Genomic DNA, 21436 nt, shown 5'->3' with positions numbered 1-21436 from the left:
TCACACCAAGATCACTAAGTCTTAACAAAATTATTTTCCACAAATATGAATTGTATGAATTCCACAAAATTCATACAATCAGCATACATCTCTTGAGACTGTGCCTAATACATGGCTGGAACTTAACAAAAGTTCACATATGAGGCCTGGGGATACAGTTCAGTTGGCAGAATGCTGGCCTAGCATTATGCTGTCCTGGATTTGATTCTAAGCACCACACAAATCCTGGGACTCAGAGGGATCAGAAGTTCAAGGTCATCTTAAATGAGTTTGAGGACAGCCTCAGATAGATAATATCCTACCCTAAATAAAATGTCTTGTTAAAAAAAAACTTACATAGTTATTTTTTCACTCTGCATATTAACCATAAGGATAAGATGTAAGAAACCCTTAAGAATAAAAACGTAATATAAAAAATGCCCTGGAGCAATACATACTCAGAAAAGGAGCAAAGCATTCTACAGGTGCACAGAGAAGTAACATTCACCACAATCCATCCAACTCAGAGTCACCAATTAATACAAAGATCGACTCCAACCTCATTTTTTAAAAAAACAACTCTGGGATTCAGCCGCATTTTTCCTTATTTCCAAAGTTAGTTTTTTATGTATTTATTTTGGTCTTTATCTCATTACATAGTTACTGTTTTTTCTTATTAACTGACTTCTTCCTATGCTGAATTTTATCAATGTAAAACACTGATCCCTAGCTGTGGTTAGTGCCTAATACATGGCTGGAACTTAATATAATTCTGCTAGATATGAACTCATTTATTTCCTAGGCTTGAATTTCCATAAACATGACAGCAAAGCTGCCAGCCTGTGAGATACCTCTCACAGTACACACACACTCAAATACCTTACTAACACTTTTATCTTAGTTGCCTTTGTTGCCATGAGAGAAACAGTAAACCTTGGTGTACTGCAGTTTTAAAAATTCCAAAACCACAGGCTCTTAAACCAAAGCAAAGGTTTCTCTGTTCCTTGGTAGTCCCAGAATTCTTTTACACTGTTTTGTTTTACACATTTCATATTTCTGGAGGTTCAATAATAACAGTAAATGTGAACTTTGTCAGATAAACACTTAACCATCTTAGCAAACCATTAAAAAAAATTCCTTAAAAGTAAGATTTAACACAGGGCCACAGAACCTCTAGAGCAGGATTCCCTTCAAGGTATTATGCTTTTTGTTCAAAAAGAAGGCCATTCTCCCTTTATTGACAGTTACAAGAGACTACAATCTTAGAGAGGAGGCAATATTCACATCATGACATACTAATTTGATGTCAAAATGATAGTTAGTAATGCAAAAGATACGGAATGATGATGGCAGATAAGGACCAGCACAGATTTGAACTGCACCTTAAGTTTACAGAGGCTCAGTTTTTAAGTACCTATAGACATTATTTTTATAATGACAAAAGAAGCAGTTGGAGTAGACTGAATGGCACAGCAGGGCAGGACAGAACTGAGGCGGCCTAAATGCTACGCCTGAAGTCTTCACAGTAATTCTGGTGTCATATTCCATCGGGTATCAACTGAGAACCACTTTGCCTTGCTCGATTATATAACTATGAGTCTTATATTGGAGTGAAGATTCAAAGGAACTTGTCATAAACAGTGAAGTCTATTTGAATAACCCACGAAAGAAGTTACTCTGAAGAGTTCCTTTTTCTCCTTTTGGGAAAGCTAGAAAACAACCACACAACAATTTCAGATACCAAGCATTTTGTGTAATTGTTTCTCTGTGCTCGTATAGCATGAATATGCAAGACAGTAAACTCACTTCAATGCCCGCTTGTAAAAGCATCTTCAAACACAGCCCCCAAACTGGTCTGTCATGAAGACTACACCTGTGATCTGCCTGGACCTGTTTTCTGTCTAAAAAGCTAAGAATGGTGCCTACTGTGTAAGAATGAATGACAACATTGGTACACAGGAGCATTCATAAAGGCTTTGCTACCAATCACAAAGCCATATCTGCTACCGTTTGTTTTTAAGATCTATTTTTAATTTAATTGTATATACAGGTGCACTGCCATGTGCACATGAGTGCAGGTGCCTGAAAAGGCCGGAGGCACTGAATCCCCATGGAAGTGGAGTCACAGGTGGTTGTGAGCCGCCTGACATGGAAGTGCAGGGCCTGCTCTTATACTTGGGGCCATCTCTCCAGCCCCCTTACTGACTATTTTAAAACAGATCTGAGAGGATTCTTTGCATTCTCATCACATGTACTCTTACACTACCCAGACCAGCATGTCTATCTGGGGTGTCCTAATAGCTTCCAGACTGGTCCCTTTGCAGAGCACTTGCTCAGAAAAGCTTTTGTAAACCCTACCCTCCACCCACTAAGGTAAACAAGGCCACAGAGCACAGTCAGTGTGAATCATCTGTTACTGCTTGTCTCCCCTCTAGAATGTGAGCTCCATATAGTTCTTCACCTACTAGAGACCAGAACAGCACCTGAAACAAAGTGCACATGTGAATGCTGATATATACACAGATGAAAACCCAAGTTCCCAGAACCCATTGGGAAAGAATTACTTAGCATTAGATTCTCTAGCTATTAATATCAAGCACTGTCTGAGAAACTAAGATGAAAATACGGAAAGAATTAACTTCCAATTCCAGTAAGAAGTTCTAATCTAATCCCAACTCTAATGTTTGATTAAAGCTCTTGGGAAAAAAATCTAAAGTTTCACAACAAACTAGTTACAGACCTAACAAAGGTGAGTATAGGGTAAGCAGACAGGGAAATCTGGCTTTCTCAAAATGTTTCAATGTTTTGTTGCATCTTTATTTAAAATAGAAAATTTAGGTGTTAAAAGATTATACAAACCCCACCCAACACCACATGGCAAGGGCGGGGCAGAGGATACCCAGAGACCAAGACCCCATGCCTCACTAAGATGAGCAAGTATGTGGTGGAGAGATGAGAGAAAAAGAGGAACAGTATTGCACAATGAAGAGAGGCAGAACTGAGACTTGAGGGTCATGAGGAACAGCCTGATGGGAGTGGCCTGTGCTGCCACCTGAGGACATGTTAAGGTCCTGTCCTATGTTGCTGCCAAGGACCATGTCTGGATGCATGGGTCTACAGTCTCAAGAGAGTCTATGTCAACATCCATGGCCCATGTTACCACCAAAGGCCATTTGGAAGTCCCTGGTCTAGCCTTTCACTTGTGACCATGTTGATGTTCAAGGGCTGCCTAGCACTTACACCACCCCTCACCAGCTGTGACACTCAGGAGAGCTAGCCCAGAGGGTGTTGCGAGCAGGAAAGCTGGACCCACCCTCACTGGCTACAGCACTGACACCTCACCAGGGCAACACAGTAGAGTTGGCCCTGATGGCGTGTATACCAGAGAGCTGGGAGGCTGACCAACTCAGCAACCACCTAAGGCTCAGGTTCAAGGCTCTGAGTTGTCCCACCCCAACATCTACCTCATCTACGAACTGCTGGAGCAGGTAAAGGGGCTGGTTCTGCAGATTCAAAGCTGCAGGATCTCCAGGACACAGAGCAACAACAGGATATCCGAGATGAGTCCCAGTAAGGATCCAGTATTGATAGCGTAGCAGAAGCCAGAGAGGCCTCAACCAGACCAATGACTGACTCGCTGCAATGAACATTTGCAAGTAAAGCTGTGTGGGCAAAACAACTTCCTGTGTGAGACATTGTGACACATGGGGCTTCAACAGCAAGACATTTTCTTGTGGTTTTGTTCTTTTTGTACTAGTAGTTTTGTTTTCTTTGATGGGGGTTTCAAGGGAAGATATGGAGGGATAGGAAAATGAGTGAGATTGGAGTGCATGATGTGAAAATCCCCCCCAAAATCAATAAAGACCATTAAAAAAAAATGACTATGCAGGGCATAGGATCTGGAAGAACTAGGAGAAAAAATATGGTCAAATATATTGTATGAAATTCTCAAAAAAGAAATAAAAACATTATTTTACAAAAAAACCTTCACAAATGAAACATCAAATACAAGGTTTGTTTGTTTACAAGAAGTATAATAAAGTTTTAATGATATTTTTCTAAAATTGTTTTATAAGTCTCTTAGTCAATTTCCTAGCCATATATAGGTTGTGTTAAATGAGAATTACACTTGGGAAACAACTTCCTGAATCAAAGGTTTTGCTCATTCTGCTTAAGCAAAGGCACACCCAAGTCCACCCTGTTCTATGGTTTCCAGCTACACAAAGCAAGTATTTAGAGTTTTAAAGAATCACACAGATGAAAAATAAGCAAGGACGACAAAGTTGAGGGAATAGACGATCAACATTTTTTTAAAAAATCACTGGTCGCAGAATCCAGTGAATACCTCTGCAGAATGTGGGAAGAATTCAGACCCCACACAAAGGTCAGATTGATTGACCTGTGACTCCCCTCCAACTCTAAGTAAACATATTTCATCCCAGGAGTTTAGCTGACTTCAGCAAGATTCAGATGCAAACTTGATTCAGGAAGCATTTTGGATGCTCTATAAGACAGCACTACAGAAAGACAGACAAGTTTATTTGGCCACCAGTTAGAAAGCCTTTGTTACTGAGAACTTGAAAGAGTACCAACCCTAGAAGTCAGGAGTCTACACACTCACACGAACAGCAGCTCCTTAGACCTGAACACCATCTTATTCCCAGTACTTTCAAACTATAAGGCAGGTCCACTGAAAACTTAAACTTATTTTACATAAAGCATCTTAGCCAAGGGGTAGGACACAGGCCTATAATCCTAGCTACTCTGGAGACTCAGGCAGGTTACCCAGGTTCAAGGTTGGTCTGAAGTATTAAGTGAGACTCCCTATCTCAAAATAAATATGTAAATAAATAATAGCCTAAGAGTCTTGTATCTTATTATCACAATATTAGTATTTGGGCCAGAGGGGATTAGCAGTCAAAGCCATTAATGGGAAATATATCTTAAAGTGAATTCTAATTGTTAATAACAAATTTGAATAGTACAATGTTGACAAAAACATTCACCAGGTGTTGAAGAGACATGCATCATATCACTAGACGGCCTGCATATACCAATAACCAGCTCTTAGATTTCACTGCAATGAGAAGAGAGGTTTGTTTGTTTTTGAGACAGAGCTTCTCTGTGTAGTCTTGGCTGTCCTGGACTCTCTCGGTTGACCAGGCTGGCCTCAAACTCACGAAGATTCGGCTAACACTTAAAAACATGAATTACTTTTGGGGGTAGGTGGAAGCAGTGTAGTGCACACTCCTGGAGGCTAGAGGAGGCCCTCTGGTGTTGTGCTCTGCCACTCTCTGCCTTATTCCCTTCAGACAGGATCTCTCCTAAACTGGAGCTAGGATGGCAGTGAGCAAGCTCCAGTGATCCTTCCATCTCCACCACAGTGGTGGGGCTACAGGCACACAGCCATGCCTGGCTTTATATGTGCTTGCTAGGGATTTGAACTCGGGTCTTGGAGGGGAGTCACAGGTCAATCAATCTGACCTTTGTGTGGGGTCTTACCACTGAGCCATCTCTCTAACCCCACATCCATCTGTCTGTCTGTCTATCGATCAATCAATCATCTATCTATTAATTTGCATATGGGGGTTATTCAAGCTTGTGCTTGTGGAGGTCAGAAGACAACTTTCACTCCTTCTACTATGTGGGTCCTGGGGATCAAAGTCAAGTCATCAGACTCGGTGACAGGTGCCCTTGACCAGCCTATTCACATTAACTTTCGATAACTTAAAAAAACATGCTAAAAGGATGATAATTCAGTAGGTAAGAGCACTTGGTCTGCAAAGTCAGGACCTGAGTTTGAACTACAAGTGCCCACATCTAAAAAATGGTGAGCATGTCTTCACATGCCTGTAATTGCAGAGCTTATGGATAGACGGACAGATCCCAAGAATGTGCTGGCTCACTAGCCTAACTGAAAATGGCAAGCTTCTGGTTGAGTTAAGAAAGCCCATGCCAAGGCAACAGAGAAAGACGACACACATCCTGCTCTGTCCTCCCTGTGTGGACACATAGGCATGTTCACCTGAACATTCATGCAGCATATGCAGAAACATACACTCAAACTGTTAAAGCCAGGTGTGGTGGCTTTCTTCTGTTATCCTAGGACCTGGGAAACTGAGTGAGGGGGAATTTCAAGACAATCTGAGCTACAGAGTGAGACTGTGTCTGAAAAAATAAACAAGAAATAAAAAGATATTTCATTTTTTAACATGACTACTGTAGTCTATGCAGCTACCTCAACCTGAATATTCACCTAGAACCTTAGATTAGAGACGTGATAAATCCAGCTTTACCTCAACTAAAAACAACAGCAACATGGTTGCTGTCATTTCTCTTCTGGGGGTGTCCCAGTCATCCCTGTGTCAGCATTAAACACTTTCTGCTCAACTCCTCACAAGTTTGCCTTCAACCTGGCTCACAGGCACACATGGCCTCTTATTCTGGGTCTCCAAACAGCCCAATCCAAGTCCCTTTGTACAAAAGCAAAAACAAATGCCAATGTCCTCATCCTGTCGTGTATAAACTCTCAACATAAAAGTTATCTCTTCCTCACATCTATGTGCTGCATGAGCAACATCTGTTTATTCAACTGATACCAAGAAGGGTTAGGACAATTTTTTATGCAGAGATTTTTTTCTCTGCCTTATTTTAAAACTATTTTTTCATTTATAAGGCTTGAAATTATTGTTTGTCTTTTTAAAGAACCTGTCTAGAAATAATCTTAAAGTTGGTTGTGATCCAACTATGCTAAAGTATGAACAAAAGTTTGACATTTAAAAAAATGTTAAGACACATCTAAGATATGAGGTCTGGTTTGAACGGTCTGTTCATTTTATTGGAATTTAGCACACTATCAGCTACCAGGAAACAGTCATTTCAAAATCAATCAAGAATTAAAAGAGGGCTAAAGAGCTGGCTCAGCAGTTACTTGCAGAGGACCTGGGTTCAACTCCCAGCACCCACATAGGGGCTCACAACCAAACCATCTGTAACTCCAGTTCCAGGAGATCCAATACCCTATTTTGTCCTCTGCAGGCAGGCACGTGGTATGCATACATACATATATACATGCAAAACACTCATACACACATAAAAATAATAATATAAATAAATACTTTTAAAAATTAAGAGAGCACTAAAACATGAGTAAGAAGCCAGTTGTTATTCAGAATGGAGCTTGATCTGAAAATCAGACAACTAAATGCTTAAGGAATGTGTGGAGTAAACTTACAAATTCATAAGTAAAAAACTAAAGTAGTATAGGAGACTACTTAAGGTACCTAGAGCAAAGGAAGCGAGCCTCCTTTTATTTATATAGCAAAGAAAGCAAAACTAAAAACATATCTTAGTATATAAATACTAAGCTAATACAAAGTTTCACTAAGAAATAACAACAAAATATTGAGTATTTAGAACTTGTTGTAAAGGACTGAATGGTGGCACCCAAACTCTATGTCCACATCCTAAGCCTTAAAAGCTGTGCACATGCCCTTACTTTGATAAGGTATCTCTAAAGCTGGCAAGATGGCTCAACATGTAAAGGTGTTTGCCACCAAGCCTGACAACCTTAAATTCAATCCCTGGGACTCACATGATAGAAGTGACTCCTGAACGTTGTTTTCTGGCCTACACACACACACACAACATGGAACTCGTGCACCTAAACAAGTAAATAAATGTTTTATTTTGTTTTGTTTTTAACTAGTCTTGAGGATGTAATCAAGACTCTTGAGATAAAAACCATCCTATATTATCCTGATGGGCCTACAGAGTACAGTTCAATGACAAACGTCGCCACAATGCAAAGGGAGATGGAGCTTGAGAAAGAAAGAAAGAAAGAAAGAAAGAAAGAAAGAAAGAAAGAAAGAAAGAAAGAAAGAAAGAAAGGATGCTGACCATGAAGCAGACATGGACAGGCCTCAAATCAAAGAATGTGACCAGCATCCAGCAACTGAAAGAGACAAAATCGGAGAGAGAATGGAATCCAGCCTATATCTTAATTTCAGCCTTCTGGCCTCCAGAGCTGTGAGAATACACAATCTGTTGAAGCCACTAAGCTTGAGGTGATCTACTGTGGTAATCTCAAGAAGAAATAGGCTTTCTATGATGTTAAAGAAATGTTTCTTTTCCTTTTTTCTTTTTCTTTTTTTTAAGATTAAAAATAAATTTAAAGTGTGTATCCTGGGGAGGGGGTCATATATGAATGTGAGAGCTGGTACCCACAGGCGTCAGAGGAGCCAGAGTTAAAGGTAGTTGTGAAACAGTCAATGTCTGGGAACCAAACTCAGGTCCACTGTGAAAGCAGTATGTCCTCTTAAGCACGGGCATCTCTTTAGTCCCCAGTCCATTCTCACCCCTTGTCAATGGATTTCAAATTAGAGAAATGAGCAAAACTTCCAAATGTCCTATTACTTACCCTAAAGGTAGGGGGTCACACTGCTCACTTTCAGAAGTAACGAAAGACCTGAAAAGTTCTATATTGGTGTGGGCAGACGGCAGATGTGCATAAAGCACTTGGCACACAAGCATCAGGACATAAGTTCAGATCCCCAGAGGCCACATGAGGCCAGACATGCGTCTGTCTATAAACCAGGGCTCCTACAGTGAGATGGGAGAAGATCTGGAACCTCAAAAGCCAGCCAAGCTGGACCCTGACTCAAAGTAGAAGGTAAAGACCAACATCCAAAATTGTCCCATGACTTCTCTCTACATAGATGCCATGGCACATGTGCTCCCATAATCATGAATATGAATATGTTATATACAGGCAGTGCATATACACATATACACACACAGATTTTTTTTAAACCTAAAAGGATATACAAATTACTCAGAATTTTAGCAATGAATATATAATCTCAAAAATGAAAACAAGAAAGAACCTTTATTTACCAAGAATCCAATGCAATATCCATCCAAGCTGCTTTTGGACAGCAACACAGGCCCTCCCCCTTCCTTCTCCTTCAAGTAGAATTAGTTGACAAGTGAGAGTTTGGATATAGCTGCCTGAAGACTGTTCTACACTGTCTATACACATTTTCTAAAAACTACTGCACATAGATTACTAATATAGCTAATGAACCAAGGTAGAAGAAAAGCCTATGTCTTAAACTCTTGTAACCAATGCACAGCTAATTACTTTGATTTTATTTTGATTCATATTATTTGATTCATATTATTCTTCCTCATGTGTAAATTTGCTCAGTACCATCATGAACCCCCTTTATATTTCATGTAACTAAAAAAGTTTTATCCAGACATGGTGGCATATGCCTTTAATCCCAGCACTCGGGAGTCAGAGACAGTCAGATCTCTGTGAGCTTGGGGCCTGTGAGGTCTACATAAAGAGTACCAGCATACCAGAACTACATGGTGAGATCCTGGTTTGTTTCTTTGTTATTTTAAATTCCATATGGAAAATAGAGGAGCCCTTTCTCTCTCTCTCCTAATCTTAGTTTTAAGATTACCTCCTTCAAACTTGCTAACTCCAAAAGCTCTAAAGTCACTTCTATAGCAGCTGCTGTAGCACTAGGGTATGTTCCTTTCCTAAGGTTTGCACTTGAGTCTCAAGTGCATGTCCTCTCTCCCGATCAATAAACTCACTAACTTTGCTTCACTCTGACTCATCCTGAATTCCTCTGCAGCAAGAATATGGGCAGCTCTTGAGTGGAGGGCCCTGAGACTGTGAGGGGTACTTGTCATGTGCAAGGTCAGCAACTATAAGTTGCATTCCCAGCTGTCCCAACTGCTAGTGAAAATATGTGAAACGAAATACTTATCCACGATTAAACCATACATTTGCTCGACAAACTTAATAAAGAGGAGGAAGCCATCAGCCTAGAGTTCCTAAAAAATTCGGAATGAAATCCTATTCTAAAATTCATTTGTTCAAAAACCTTTATTTTCCTATTTCCTAGGAAAATACTTAAAGATAGGTGAGTGATTCAGAGGTCCTAAGCCCCTTCCTCAGACATAATCTCCAACAATACAGGATACAGTCCCCAACACAGGATGAAAGAGCTGTGAAATGGAGAAAGAAAAAAAAAAAAAAACAACAAAAAACAAACAGAGAGAGTGCTCCATTCTGCCTGTCCTGAACAGTGGGGAGAAACCAAACAGAGCTCGTCTTTGAAACCAAAAACTAATTATGCTTAGGCACAATTCTAAGTTTTTATGAGACTTCATATACAAGTCACGTTAGGAGGGCTTTCTACTTTTTATCTTTTTCCAAGTTCAGTCTCAGTAGGGGAGAAAAGAAAAGAAACAGTAGCAGGAAGAAAGCAATCTGACAAGAGATCAGCCCACACTGAAGCCCAGTCCAAGCTGAAGAGAACTGTATCCACAGTGAGGCTCCCATTGTAACCAATGTATTCATTTCCCCGCTAGGCTCTCGCTTTCACCCCGGAGCAAGGCTCGGCAAGAGTTGTCCTTCACAGCTGTCACTCGGGTCAGCGCCCAGAGGTCTCCCTAATCTGAAAGACCTCGGAAGTGCAAACGAATCCGCTCCCACCACCATCACCACCTCGGACTCGGTGCCCTACTTTGGGAGGCACCGAGGCTGGCAGGAACAGCCGGCCGGGGCGGGGGTGGGGAGGCTGGGAGGGAGATGGGGCGGCCCCGGGAACACTCTCAGCCTCGGCAGGACGTTCCAGAAGGAACCCCCAAAGTGGGAACCAGGAACTTGCCCCGCGGCGGGAGGCCGGCTGCCGCGGCACGTGCTCGCCCCGCTGCAAGCTGCGCCGTCCCGGGCCGCGGGGGGCTCCGTCGCGCGGCGCGGCCCCGCCTCACCTGGACCCCGGTGTAGTTCTCGAAGAAGAAGAGCACCATGTTCTGGTAGACGCAGTAGAGCCGGTCGTCCACGCGCTGGTACAGGCGGGCGGGCAGCAGCGCGGACAGCACCCGCCACAGCGTCCAGGCCAGCAGGTAGGTGGGCGCCGAGCCCAGCAACACGACGCCCGGGAGCAGGTAGCGCATGGAGTACGTGTGGAGCACCAGGGACAGCAGCATCCTCTTGGCTCGCCAGCCGCAACTCCGCCCGCCTCGCCCGCGCGGCCGCCAGAACCTCAGCCACCGCCGGCCGCCTGCCAATCACCGCGCGGGGCCGGCCGCGCCGCCGCCCTCCGCCCTGGCTCCGCCCCCGGCATGGGCCGCGGGGCCCGGGACCCGGCGGGGACTGTGACGGCCTCCGCTCGCCGCCTCGGAAAGGGCACGCCTCGGCCTGCCGCGTGAGCTCGCCCCGCCGCGCTGGCTCTGCTCCCCGCGACCCACGCTTGTCAGTGGTGAGGAGGAGTAGGGCACAACTCCCCCGCAATAAGGCGCCTCCTGATTGGCCCGCTAGTGGCGGTAACACGCGCTCTGATTGGTCCGGACTCTGCTCTCGACACTACGCATGCTCGGCCGCGGGGGCTGCCTGTGGATGAGCCCGGGAAGATGTGAGAAAGCGCGTTTTGGCCTGTGCCGGCGTTGAGCTTTGGTCCAGCCTGAAGAGAGGAGCGTGGGGACACGAGGATGCTCCCTGAAAGACACGCGTGAACAGACTCAGGTCGGGGGACGCAGGAGGACCTCGGGGCCGAGGACTACCGGCAGCTGCAGCCCCACTCGCGTGCTGGAGGGCCTTCCGTGTCCCCACGTGCCTAGCAATCGCTCCTTCCCGCCCTGCTATTGCAGAATTAGGCTGGGTCCGTCTCCGGTAGCCTGGGTTCACCTTTCACAGGACTGTTTCCTTTTATTAGATCCTTCAAAGCTGTAACTTTTGGCCTTTCACCTCTTGCTCTTTAACTTGTTTCTGCTGTGCTTTATCCCAATGCCCTACGTGATAGGTCCCCACCTGCTGCAGGGCCTGGCTGGCATACGCTGCCCTCTACCTAGGGTCGGGCTTGCCTCACCTAGAGGCCTTTACTATATAATCCAGACATATTGTTTCCTCCGGCCCCTTTTGCCTGCGCCATGGTCCTTTCTCCCCACCCCCTTGTCTCTTTCTCTTCTCTCTCCTTTCTGCTTTCTCTTCTCTCTCCTTTTTCTCTTTGTCCTGACATATGTTTTTTGTTTGTTTGTTTGTTTGTTTTGTTTTGTTTTTTCGCCATCACCTCTGAGATGTGCCTCTTAAGGCACACATATGACTCCTGTCGTAAGCACACGATGTCAGAAATAGACAGACATGTTTATGTGTTTTTGCAATGTCGGAATTTATTGAATTGCCAATAACTTTCACAGCACAATGGTTTCACTGGCACCCAAGAGTCCACTCTACTTGGTAGCCCAGGCTAAGGCAAACACAGGTTCTTTTATTGAAGTCTTAATTACTAATATTAACTCACATACATTGCACATACATCACTCGGTAAGTATATCTCTCTATATGTTTACATATGTATATATATGGGTCACAGTGACTACAAAGGGTTAAAAAGAGGGATGGAGTTTTAAAAGCCTTGTGAAGCCAAAGCTGGGAAATTGACAGGAATGCAAAGAGTCTGTATTGATAACATGAGTCTACAGGAAAGAAGCTGCCGCTGTTGGCTGAGAGTCACAGAGCTGACCAACTGACTATTTTAACCCAGATGCAAAGGTGAAAGGTCAGGACTGAGTCTAGACAAAACAGCTCTTAGACAAATGGACTGCAGGTCCAGACTGGCAAACAGTTCAAGAAGGCAGAGTTGAGTAAAACACATCAAAGACAGGGAGGAGCCCACCTGAAGGTCTCTGGAAGTTCAGGGGTTCTCAGCCTGTTGGTCTGTGACATACTCCAGATAGTCAGATGACCCATTTGGGGGGTCATTGGCATGACAATGTTAGGCATCAGCCTTTGTCAACAGAAAAACAAGATTTCCAACACAGTTAAGTGCCTTCTCATTTGCTAGGAATCTCAGTAGAATTTTCATTTATAGAGAAAGGAAGAATATTAACCTTTTGTATAACTATGGTGGCTTTTTCCTTGTCAGATTATAATCCCATTTAAAACATTTCTGGAGCCACTATATGGATAATGCTAAGTGTGTGTGTGTGTGTGTGTGTGTGTGTGTGTGTGTGTCGTTTTCCTACTGAGCACTTTAAAAAAAAAAACATATGCTTAAGCTAATATTAAAATAGCTATAATAAAATAACCATCTCTGCTTCACTATAAATTCTTTTCACCATCAAATTTAAGAATCCCGGTTTAGCCTGAACTGAAGTCCCTAAAGTTCCAGGGGAACTCCTCTGGCTTCTGAGGATGACAGTGTGATAATAATCTTCAGAAGAAAGCCAGAGGTGGGGCCTTGATCTGGTTTGTTTTTTTGTGACAGTGGAGAAATCTAAGACACCACACAGACAGAATCAGCAGTTGAAGAAAGGTGTTTATTGGGAGCTGAGGAAACACAAGCACACAATACACACAAGCAGAGCAGAGGCTCAGCCAAAAACATCCAGTCTCTTGTCAAGGGTTGGGTTTTTTTTAATCTCTAAAGAGTCTTCCTGCCCTAATTTAGGGCTGGTCAGTTTGAAGAAACGAAGGTGAGGAACTGTGTTTCTGTTTCCTCATTACTAACAGTAATTTTTTTTTAATATTTGCTCCCATGAGCCTGACACCTTCGAGGAACAGAGTATTTCAAAGTGTACTCAAGCAAGGAGGAAACTCAAGGACAATTAAAGTTGGGGAGAGGGGGAAAAAAGTTTGGCAAACTGGAGATGTTTTCTGATTGGGGATCAAGAAAGCAGGCTTTCAGCAGTGGGCTTGGTGGGGGTGCTTCAGGGTCTTTGGGGAGTGAGAAAACCTGGAGTGTCAGAAAAGGCAAGCTTAGGAGTTTGGTTGGTGTCTAAAAAAGGGAAGTAGAAGGGAAGAATAAATGTTCTGGTTTCAAGTAGGCAGGCTTAGTGAGGGGCTGTAAACTGAGGGAGGGACCTGTGAGGTGTGACTACACCTCAGGACATGTTTTGCGGTATATCATGATTCTTTTGACTTCAATCTGTCTTCCCAAGATTGTAAGACAGTTTTCTATTCATCCCAGGAAGGAAAGCTCACGTTGGCTACCTTAAACATGTTATGAGCCACTGACCACTTGTGAAGGGCTTGGTGACCACCAACAATGCTGGTGTATCATTGCCACACTGATACTTCTGCGTCCCAAATGGGTCTCCAGACATGGAAGGCACCCGCTGTTTGCATCAGAAAGGATAGAGAGTGTGCCATTTTTACTAGAAGAAACTCAATTGTTTCCTGCATGGAGCCTGGGAAGCAGCCAACTGGCAATGACCCTTTTGATTCTCTTCACTACTAAGCATCTCTATCACCAACATTTGAACTTCCTTGTATTATGTTGTCATAGAAACCTTTGGAACTTTTCAAAGTTGTATGATGAAATGTTTGAACAGTCAACTGCCTGGCTCAGTAAGTAGTTTCTAAATATCGAACCATATTTTTACAGATCATACGTGGGTTCATGGTTCTTTCTGGATGTCTGTTTTGTTAATGTAACAATGCCAAAAATTCCCTCATCCTGAAGAAGCTATGAGTTCCTGGCTTTTTGGTGCAATATGGTAAGAGAATGGTCACATTTGAAAAAGCTTCTAAAATGCTCTTTTTTCCCCCAAGTACACATCTGAATGAGGCCAGATTTTATTCATTGACTTAATCAGCTGATTCAAAATACACAACCCTCACTTCAAAGAAAATAAGAGGTATTCTGGAGCCAAATACGAGCGACCATGGCAGGGAACACAGGCTTGGGTTGCCAACAAAATACCATGCTTCAACATGGTAACAGTTTTATGTTTTTATAGTAACTCAAAGAGAGTTAAACTTATAAGTCAAGTTACTGTCCAGTCAAATTACTTTTCAGATGCTTTGGTCTATGCATCAGGTATTCAGGTTCCAACAAATTGGGTAAGTCTCTGCTGTAGACTTCAGATGTTATCTGATGACATTCCTAGACTTTGGGTTATGGAAACTACAGGTCTTGTTTGTACATTATGCAAATATTGACCTAGTAATCGTGAGGATATTATGCCATGCACAGAGGTGGGCAATAGCTATTTAGAGAGCTGAAGATAATTGGGCTCCAGACCTGCAGCATTCTAGTTTTCCACAAGTCCAATACATTCTAATCAGTCAGTCTGCCTAGCAGAATGTTTAACACAAGTCTGCTCCCCTCCCAGTGTCCGTTCACAAGCCAAAGAACATGCCACAGTCTAACTACAGAAATAGCTGTGGACACCCCGTGTCTTCTTTTATATCTGGCAATAAGGAGACTGGCAGAAATTAAAACAAACTGTACCATCCTTACTAATTTTTTATTTTAAAAATATTTTTATATATAAATGCTATTTAGAATATAAACGGTTTACTATTATTTCTAAAGGAAGTAATAAATGACATGATGGAGGAAGCCACTTTAGAGGTTCTCTTGTCTTAAGATAGTCTCATGCTCCTGAGCTCAGATAGTTCTCTCAGGTTCTGGGACAAAAGACACATGCTAAAGTATCTGGATCAAGAAGTCAGTTTCTTAATGAAGCTGGCATCTAAAATGCAAGACAAAAGAGGAGAAACAAGAAACTTTTGATGAAATTTCAAGTCTAACATTCCTGGCAAGAACCCTAACATCACAAGGAACAAGGCTACTTAAACAAGTCAGCTATGGAACCCACCCTTCCTTATAGGAACCAAAAAAAAGAGAGAGAGAGAGAAACAGTTTGCTATGGTGTTTGTTAATTTTGTATCAATACCTGACAAAATACCCGGCAGGAACAAGTGAGGGAAGATTTGTTTTAGTTTCTGGTTTGGGGGTATTTCCATCCGACTCAGGAAGCAGAGAGCAATGCCAGAACCAAGGGTAAGGCCTGACTGTATTTATAAACTGCCACCAAAAGATTCCAGAGCCTCCCGAATAGCACCACCAGCTGGAGAATGGGCATTACAAGTATGACCCTGTGGGGACATTCAGACTTAGGCCAGAAAAGTTACTAGTCCCTGTTTGAGATAGGTTTACCTGGTGTCACCCACATTGCCATTCATGTTAAAACCTGTTATCCAGTGGGTGCCCCTGATCGATACGTACATATGTATATAAGCAAGCATGACTGAGGACTTACGTTCCACATGCTGATTTAGAGTCCGGCAATAAAGCCCTAAGAAGCAGAGTAGATAAGGTCTGCGTGGTGGAGCATAGTGTCAATGTTAAGAAGCAAATCATTGAAACTAAGGCCAGTGATTTAAAACAGTGACATGTGCAGAAGATTGAATTCTACAGTGGAATCCTCAAACTGTAGTGCTAAAGGATGCAAGGTAGGGCACTGAAGTTAGGAAAGAGGGAAGTCATACAGAGATGGAGGACCACATTCCTGACTGAGGAACCTGCACATATGGAAGTACCGAGGAGGGAAGGAGCTCAGTAAGCGATGTACCCAGTATTTCACTCCACCCTGTACCCATTAGCAAGCTCTACTGGTCTTACCATCACAATACACCCTATATGAATCCCTATCTCAGTAACCACACTTCTCAGACACGAGTTGAGAGTTGGTCCTTATCTGTGTAATTATAACCACCTCCAAACTTGTCTCCCTGGGCCTACCCATATGCCCATTGCACTCTGTTCACTAAATCCTCTACGTAGTAGCTGGTGGGGCTAAATTGTGCTCTCCAAATTCATGTAAAATCTTCCCCTCTGCACCTAGGAAAGTGGTCTTAATGTATGCAAGGCCTTTATAGAAGTAGACAAGTTAAAAGGAGGTGATTAGGGCAGGACTCAGTCACTTTAACAAAGAAACTTTGGGACTCAAAGCAGGTGGCCTCAAAGAAACACAAAGAGCAAAGCCATCTGTAAGCCAAAAAGGAGAAACAGGAACAAGCTTTCCCCTGCCAGTCCTCAGAACTATCCTACCTGAGTCTCGCTTTTCACCCTCTTCCCCCAAGATTAAGACAGTAGACCTCTGTTCAAGCCCCAGTATGTGGTGCTTTGTTACCCAGTCCTAGCCAACAAATAAAGGGCATGCAGATCCTTGGATTACTTCCCCACTGGAAATACTGCTGCCCCAGTAAAATCTCAAAGTCCCGGCCCCTGTCTGCAGTGCTCTGTTCTGAGCCACCTCTACAGCTGCACGGGCCACGTATGTGTCTTTCAGGCTCTCAGGTGCACAGCATCCAACAATTCAGTTCTGTGCCACTCTCCAGACTTTAGTTTTTGTTGAGTTTGTTCCCCAGGAAGATCGAGGTGGAAGGATGCATGGGTGTGTGCATAGATCAGGGGACAACTTTATGGAGTCAGTTCTTTGCCAGCTTCACATGGGTTTCTGCTGAGCTGTCTTTCTAGCCTAGAACTGGAATTTATAAACCAGGGTATTTATGATTCTTGAAACTTAAAAAATAATAAAATAAAAATTTAACTTATTTAAGTCCATTCCAGGTTTCAGTTTGCTGCATCCAAACCTAGTAGCATTGTAAACTCCCATATTCTACCTCTGTCTTATTACATGATTTCTGTGTGACATGATAGCTAGAAAAGGGAGGATCCTAGTGAAGAGCTTTGTTTTCCTCTTGCTGTCTTTCACAGCAACTAAGTCTAGAAAAACTCCTTGACTTAACACAAGTGGAAATCTGCACTCCAGGAAGATGAGCTTCCTGGCAGTCAGCTTTATCTTCTGGGAATGAAGGTCCTGGCAGCAGTTGCCTCAGTCTGACAGGTCAGTTGCTGCACACCTACGATGCTAATCCGAAGCACACTTAGGAGGTATTTGTGGAGTGTTTTCTGTGTCCATGCGCCTTCTCTGGAAGTTATGAAGGCATTCTACAGGCTCTGTCAAGCAAGGCAGCACCACAGTCAGCCTGCTCCAGAGAATCACTCCCCTCCATCCCAGGAACTGGATCCAAGGTAATTAAGTCCTGGGCCGGCTGAGACACCCGTTGATGGCTCCCCACAACCAAGCACTGGATCTTAAGAGTGACATAGACTCCAAGTCGTAAATGGTGTCATGCAAACCCAAACCACAAATGTCATGGAGGACCAGAATGGATGGTCTTGGAGAGATAGAAACAGACACAGTCTGTGTACGTGACAGGAAGGAGGGAAGAAGCCAGCTTACTTTGAAGCATCTTGCTGATTGCCATTTTCCATGAAACTTCCTGATTCTTCATAAGGCATGGCCATCTCCCTAGTTTACTAGAGTGGCCCTAAGATCTTTGCACAGGAGCGATTTTTGGCAAAGACAAGCCCTTGGGATACTGCCCAGTTCTCCCCAGCCTGGTTCAGCCTATCTGAGATGTCATCCTTTGCTGGCCTTCCAACACTGATCCTTCACCCAAACTGTTTCTTTCTCTAGAAAAGCACCCTGCTGTTCCATCGTGTATTTGAACACTTGCTGTCATCGTGTCAGTGCCACAGGTGTGATGTGAAAGGCCATCGTCTGATGGCCGATTTAATTAAAGCAAGCTTTTTAAGTTTCTAGACCCTGGCTGCTCCCCTCCTCCCAAGGCTGAGTTCAGGCAATCAACACCAGATGTGAAGAAGAGAAGGTTTTTATAGCTAATATAGATACAACTAATATATATAATAATGTGTAGCTAATATAATATAGAAAATAGGGGATTCCCAAAAGGGGGATTTGGCAAGCAAATAAGCAGGGGTCACAGCAGCAGGACATAAACATAACAAGTTGGTTATAACAACCTTTTGACACAAAAACATGGCTGCATCTCCTAGAACAAGCAGTACTGAACTATTTGAATTAAGGTCACAGGTGGGCCATAGCCTAATCCTTGAGAAACAGACTTAATCATAAACAGGAACTAACCTAGTTTATCTTCACTATAAGATGGCTTTCAAGCCCAAGCGTGGTATACTGCCCCTTCACTCTTTTTCTTGCTGCCAAGACCATGCCCAGGCTCATCTCTCTGATTACTCAGGCTGCACCCTCTCTTTATTGTGCTGTGGGGTGTCTCCACGAGAGGACCCAGCTGACCTCACTGCAGCTGACTAAGGAAGGGCTGGTTCATCTTGCAAGTCCCCAGCTCTGAGTGCTTCAGCCACACTGGCTGCTCAGGAGTTTTTGCCTGAGTCTAGTTTTTAGCTGTGGGTTTTGATGTTATGATAGCTTATGTTGTCTCTTGGGTACACAGATTACTTCTCTTGAGTTGTTAACATGTATAAGAGAAATTTTCCTACCAGACATCTGAGCCTTGAAGATTAACAAGAATTTTTAATGTTTTTAGCAGAATGTACTGCTGTTACCTACAACTTCTAGTATGCTCCTTCTCCTGAATCCCTTGTTTGGTGTTTAAAAAAAAAATGCTTTTCGGGGCTGGAGAGATGGCTCAGAGGTTAAGAGCGCTGGTTGCTCTTCCAGAGGTCCTGAGTACAATTCCCACCAATCACATGGTGGCTCACAACCGTCTGTAATGAGATCTGGTGCCCTCTTCTGGCGTGCAGGCACACATGCAGGTAGAACTTTGTATACATAATTAATAAATCTTAAAAAAAAAAAAAGACTTCTCTGGGACTGGAGAGTCATAAAGAGCACAGGCTATTCTTCCAGAGGACCCAGTTTCCAGGACCTGTCTACAACTGTAGTTCAGGATATCTTCTGGCCTCTAAGGGCACACATGAGGTACATATACAAGCAAGCAAAGCACCCGTACATAAAAAATGTATAGATAAATTTTAAAAGATGGTATGAAATGTCTGAATAATCAATAAAAATATGTTTTTTAAAAAGGGATTAGAAAATATTCAGCCAGGCATGGTGGTACACACCCTTAATCCCAGTGCTTAGGAGGCAGAGACAGACAGATCTCTGTGAGTTCAATTCTGCCCTGGTCTACAAAGTCCAGAACAGCCAGAGCTGTTACACAGAAAAACCTGGTCTCAAAAATCAAAACTATCCAGTTGTAGGCAAGCCTGTGGGGCATTTTCTTAATTACTGATTGATAGGTGAAGACCCATTTCATTCTGAGTGGGTCCACCCCTGGTCTGGTGGTCTTGGTTCTATAAGAGAGCACACTGAGAAAACCAGGGGAAGCAAGGCAGTAAGTAAGCAGCACTCTTCTGTGACTTGAGCATCAGCTCCTGCCTCCAGGTTCCTGCCCTGCTTGACTTTCCTTCCTGCAATGAAGAGCAATGCTGTGGAAGTGTAAGTCAAATAAACCCTCTCCTCCCCTATCTACTTTTGGTTATGGTGTTAAATCACAGCAATAGGAACCCTAACTACAACAATAGGTACACAAATCAAATCATTACTGACACGTAATAAGGAATTTGACTTTAAGGCGATCCTTAGGAATTTCTGATTACCTTCACTGGTGGTGGGACGGACACACTGACACCCTGAGATGCACATGGAGGTCAGAGGCCAACTTGCAGAAGTTGGTTCTCTTCCATCACGTAGATCCTGGGGATCAAACTCAGGCTGTTACGCTTGGTGGCAGTCCTCTCCCCCCACCCCCACCCCTTTTTTTTAACCTGCTGTGTTACCTCACTGGCTTTTAAAAATGATTCTTTGTTATGTGTTTAATTTTGTTGTTGATTAAAGATGTAAGCAAATGTTTATTTTAACATAAAGAGTTAATCGGCTGAATATTTGGTACTGCAGAATTAAAGCATTGTCTTCAGTGTTTTCTCAAGCTGATCTGTATTTTGGTTTCATAATCAGTGCTAAAGTTACCACTTCATACAAACACATAGTACAAAATGGCAGAAGTATAGGGCAAAAGTATGTTTAGGGGCATTTCAGGGAGTGTTGAAAATTATGCCCTACCCCAAGCCAAAATTCATTTAACAGTGTTTTACAAAACTCAAATCAGCAATTCAAACAGCAATTTTTAAAATCAAACATTCTAACATGAAACAATCAAAGACATCTAACTTGGTAGATGCTGAGGAATGATGATAGGAAAAGATTAAAAGCCTTTGTTTTCTGTAATTAAACCAGTATGTTTCTGAAAGGGCAGAAAACTTTACATGCCCAGTGAAAGCCCTGCAGTTCATCACATGCAGTAGTCTGGAAGCCAAGCTGCGTGTGGCAGTGTTCGTGGTTTTGTATGGACAACATGTATAGTGAGGAGGGCACATGTGTGTTTTGAAAGCAGCCTACAGTGAAGTCAGCAGGATGCAAACAGCCGGCGTTGTGAAAATTGTCGTGAGCTCACTACACATTTAATTTCCAGTTAGTTTTCAGTCACCAGATTTAAAACCTTTTCATAATCCCACATGAAGTTGCCAGCCACAGTTTGTGAAGCTGTGATCTCACTATAATCACATCGTAAACCCCTGACATGCTCCTCTTTGTATGGAACAGTCCCACTTTCTGCAGGGTACCCGCATCCTTTGCTAGTCCCAGCTTGTGCTGACACTGCAGGGCAAAGCCATTACATTCTTCCATAAGGGCTCACAGTATTTGCAAAGACTGGTCCAGGGCCCAGTCCCAATCCCAATCCAATAATACCACTTTGCATGAGTCTTTCTCAAGCCCTTTAAAACCATAATCAAGC

At 43.1% G+C, this 21436-nt stretch overlaps 1 protein-coding gene and 1 long non-coding RNA gene across 2 annotated transcripts in view; one reads left to right on the top strand and one right to left on the bottom strand.

Moving 5' to 3' along the window:
- The window catches only part of Agpat5 (1-acylglycerol-3-phosphate O-acyltransferase 5), a 45726-nt gene extending 34472 nt beyond the window's left edge, over window positions 1-11254 (bottom strand). The window contains exon 1 of the mRNA XM_021654744.2: window positions 10771-11254. Within this exon, the coding sequence (XP_021510419.1) occupies window positions 10771-10989 (219 nt within the window). The 5' untranslated portion in view covers window positions 10990-11254. The remainder of the gene's footprint in view (window positions 1-10770) is intronic.
- Window positions 11255-11273: 19 nt separating this feature from the next.
- On the top strand, window positions 11274-20507 carry LOC132653589 (uncharacterized). Its single transcript, XR_009591306.1, has 2 exons — window positions 11274-14347; window positions 17508-20507. It is a non-coding gene; the product is annotated as an uncharacterized LOC132653589 (long non-coding RNA).
- Window positions 20508-21436: the final 929 nt, after the last annotated feature.

The sequence above is a fragment of the Meriones unguiculatus genome, chromosome 4 (assembly GCF_030254825.1).
Source record: "Meriones unguiculatus strain TT.TT164.6M chromosome 4, Bangor_MerUng_6.1, whole genome shotgun sequence".
Lineage (NCBI taxonomy): Eukaryota > Metazoa > Chordata > Mammalia > Rodentia > Muridae > Meriones > Meriones unguiculatus.
This window is presented reverse-complemented; position numbering and strand designations above follow the sequence as displayed.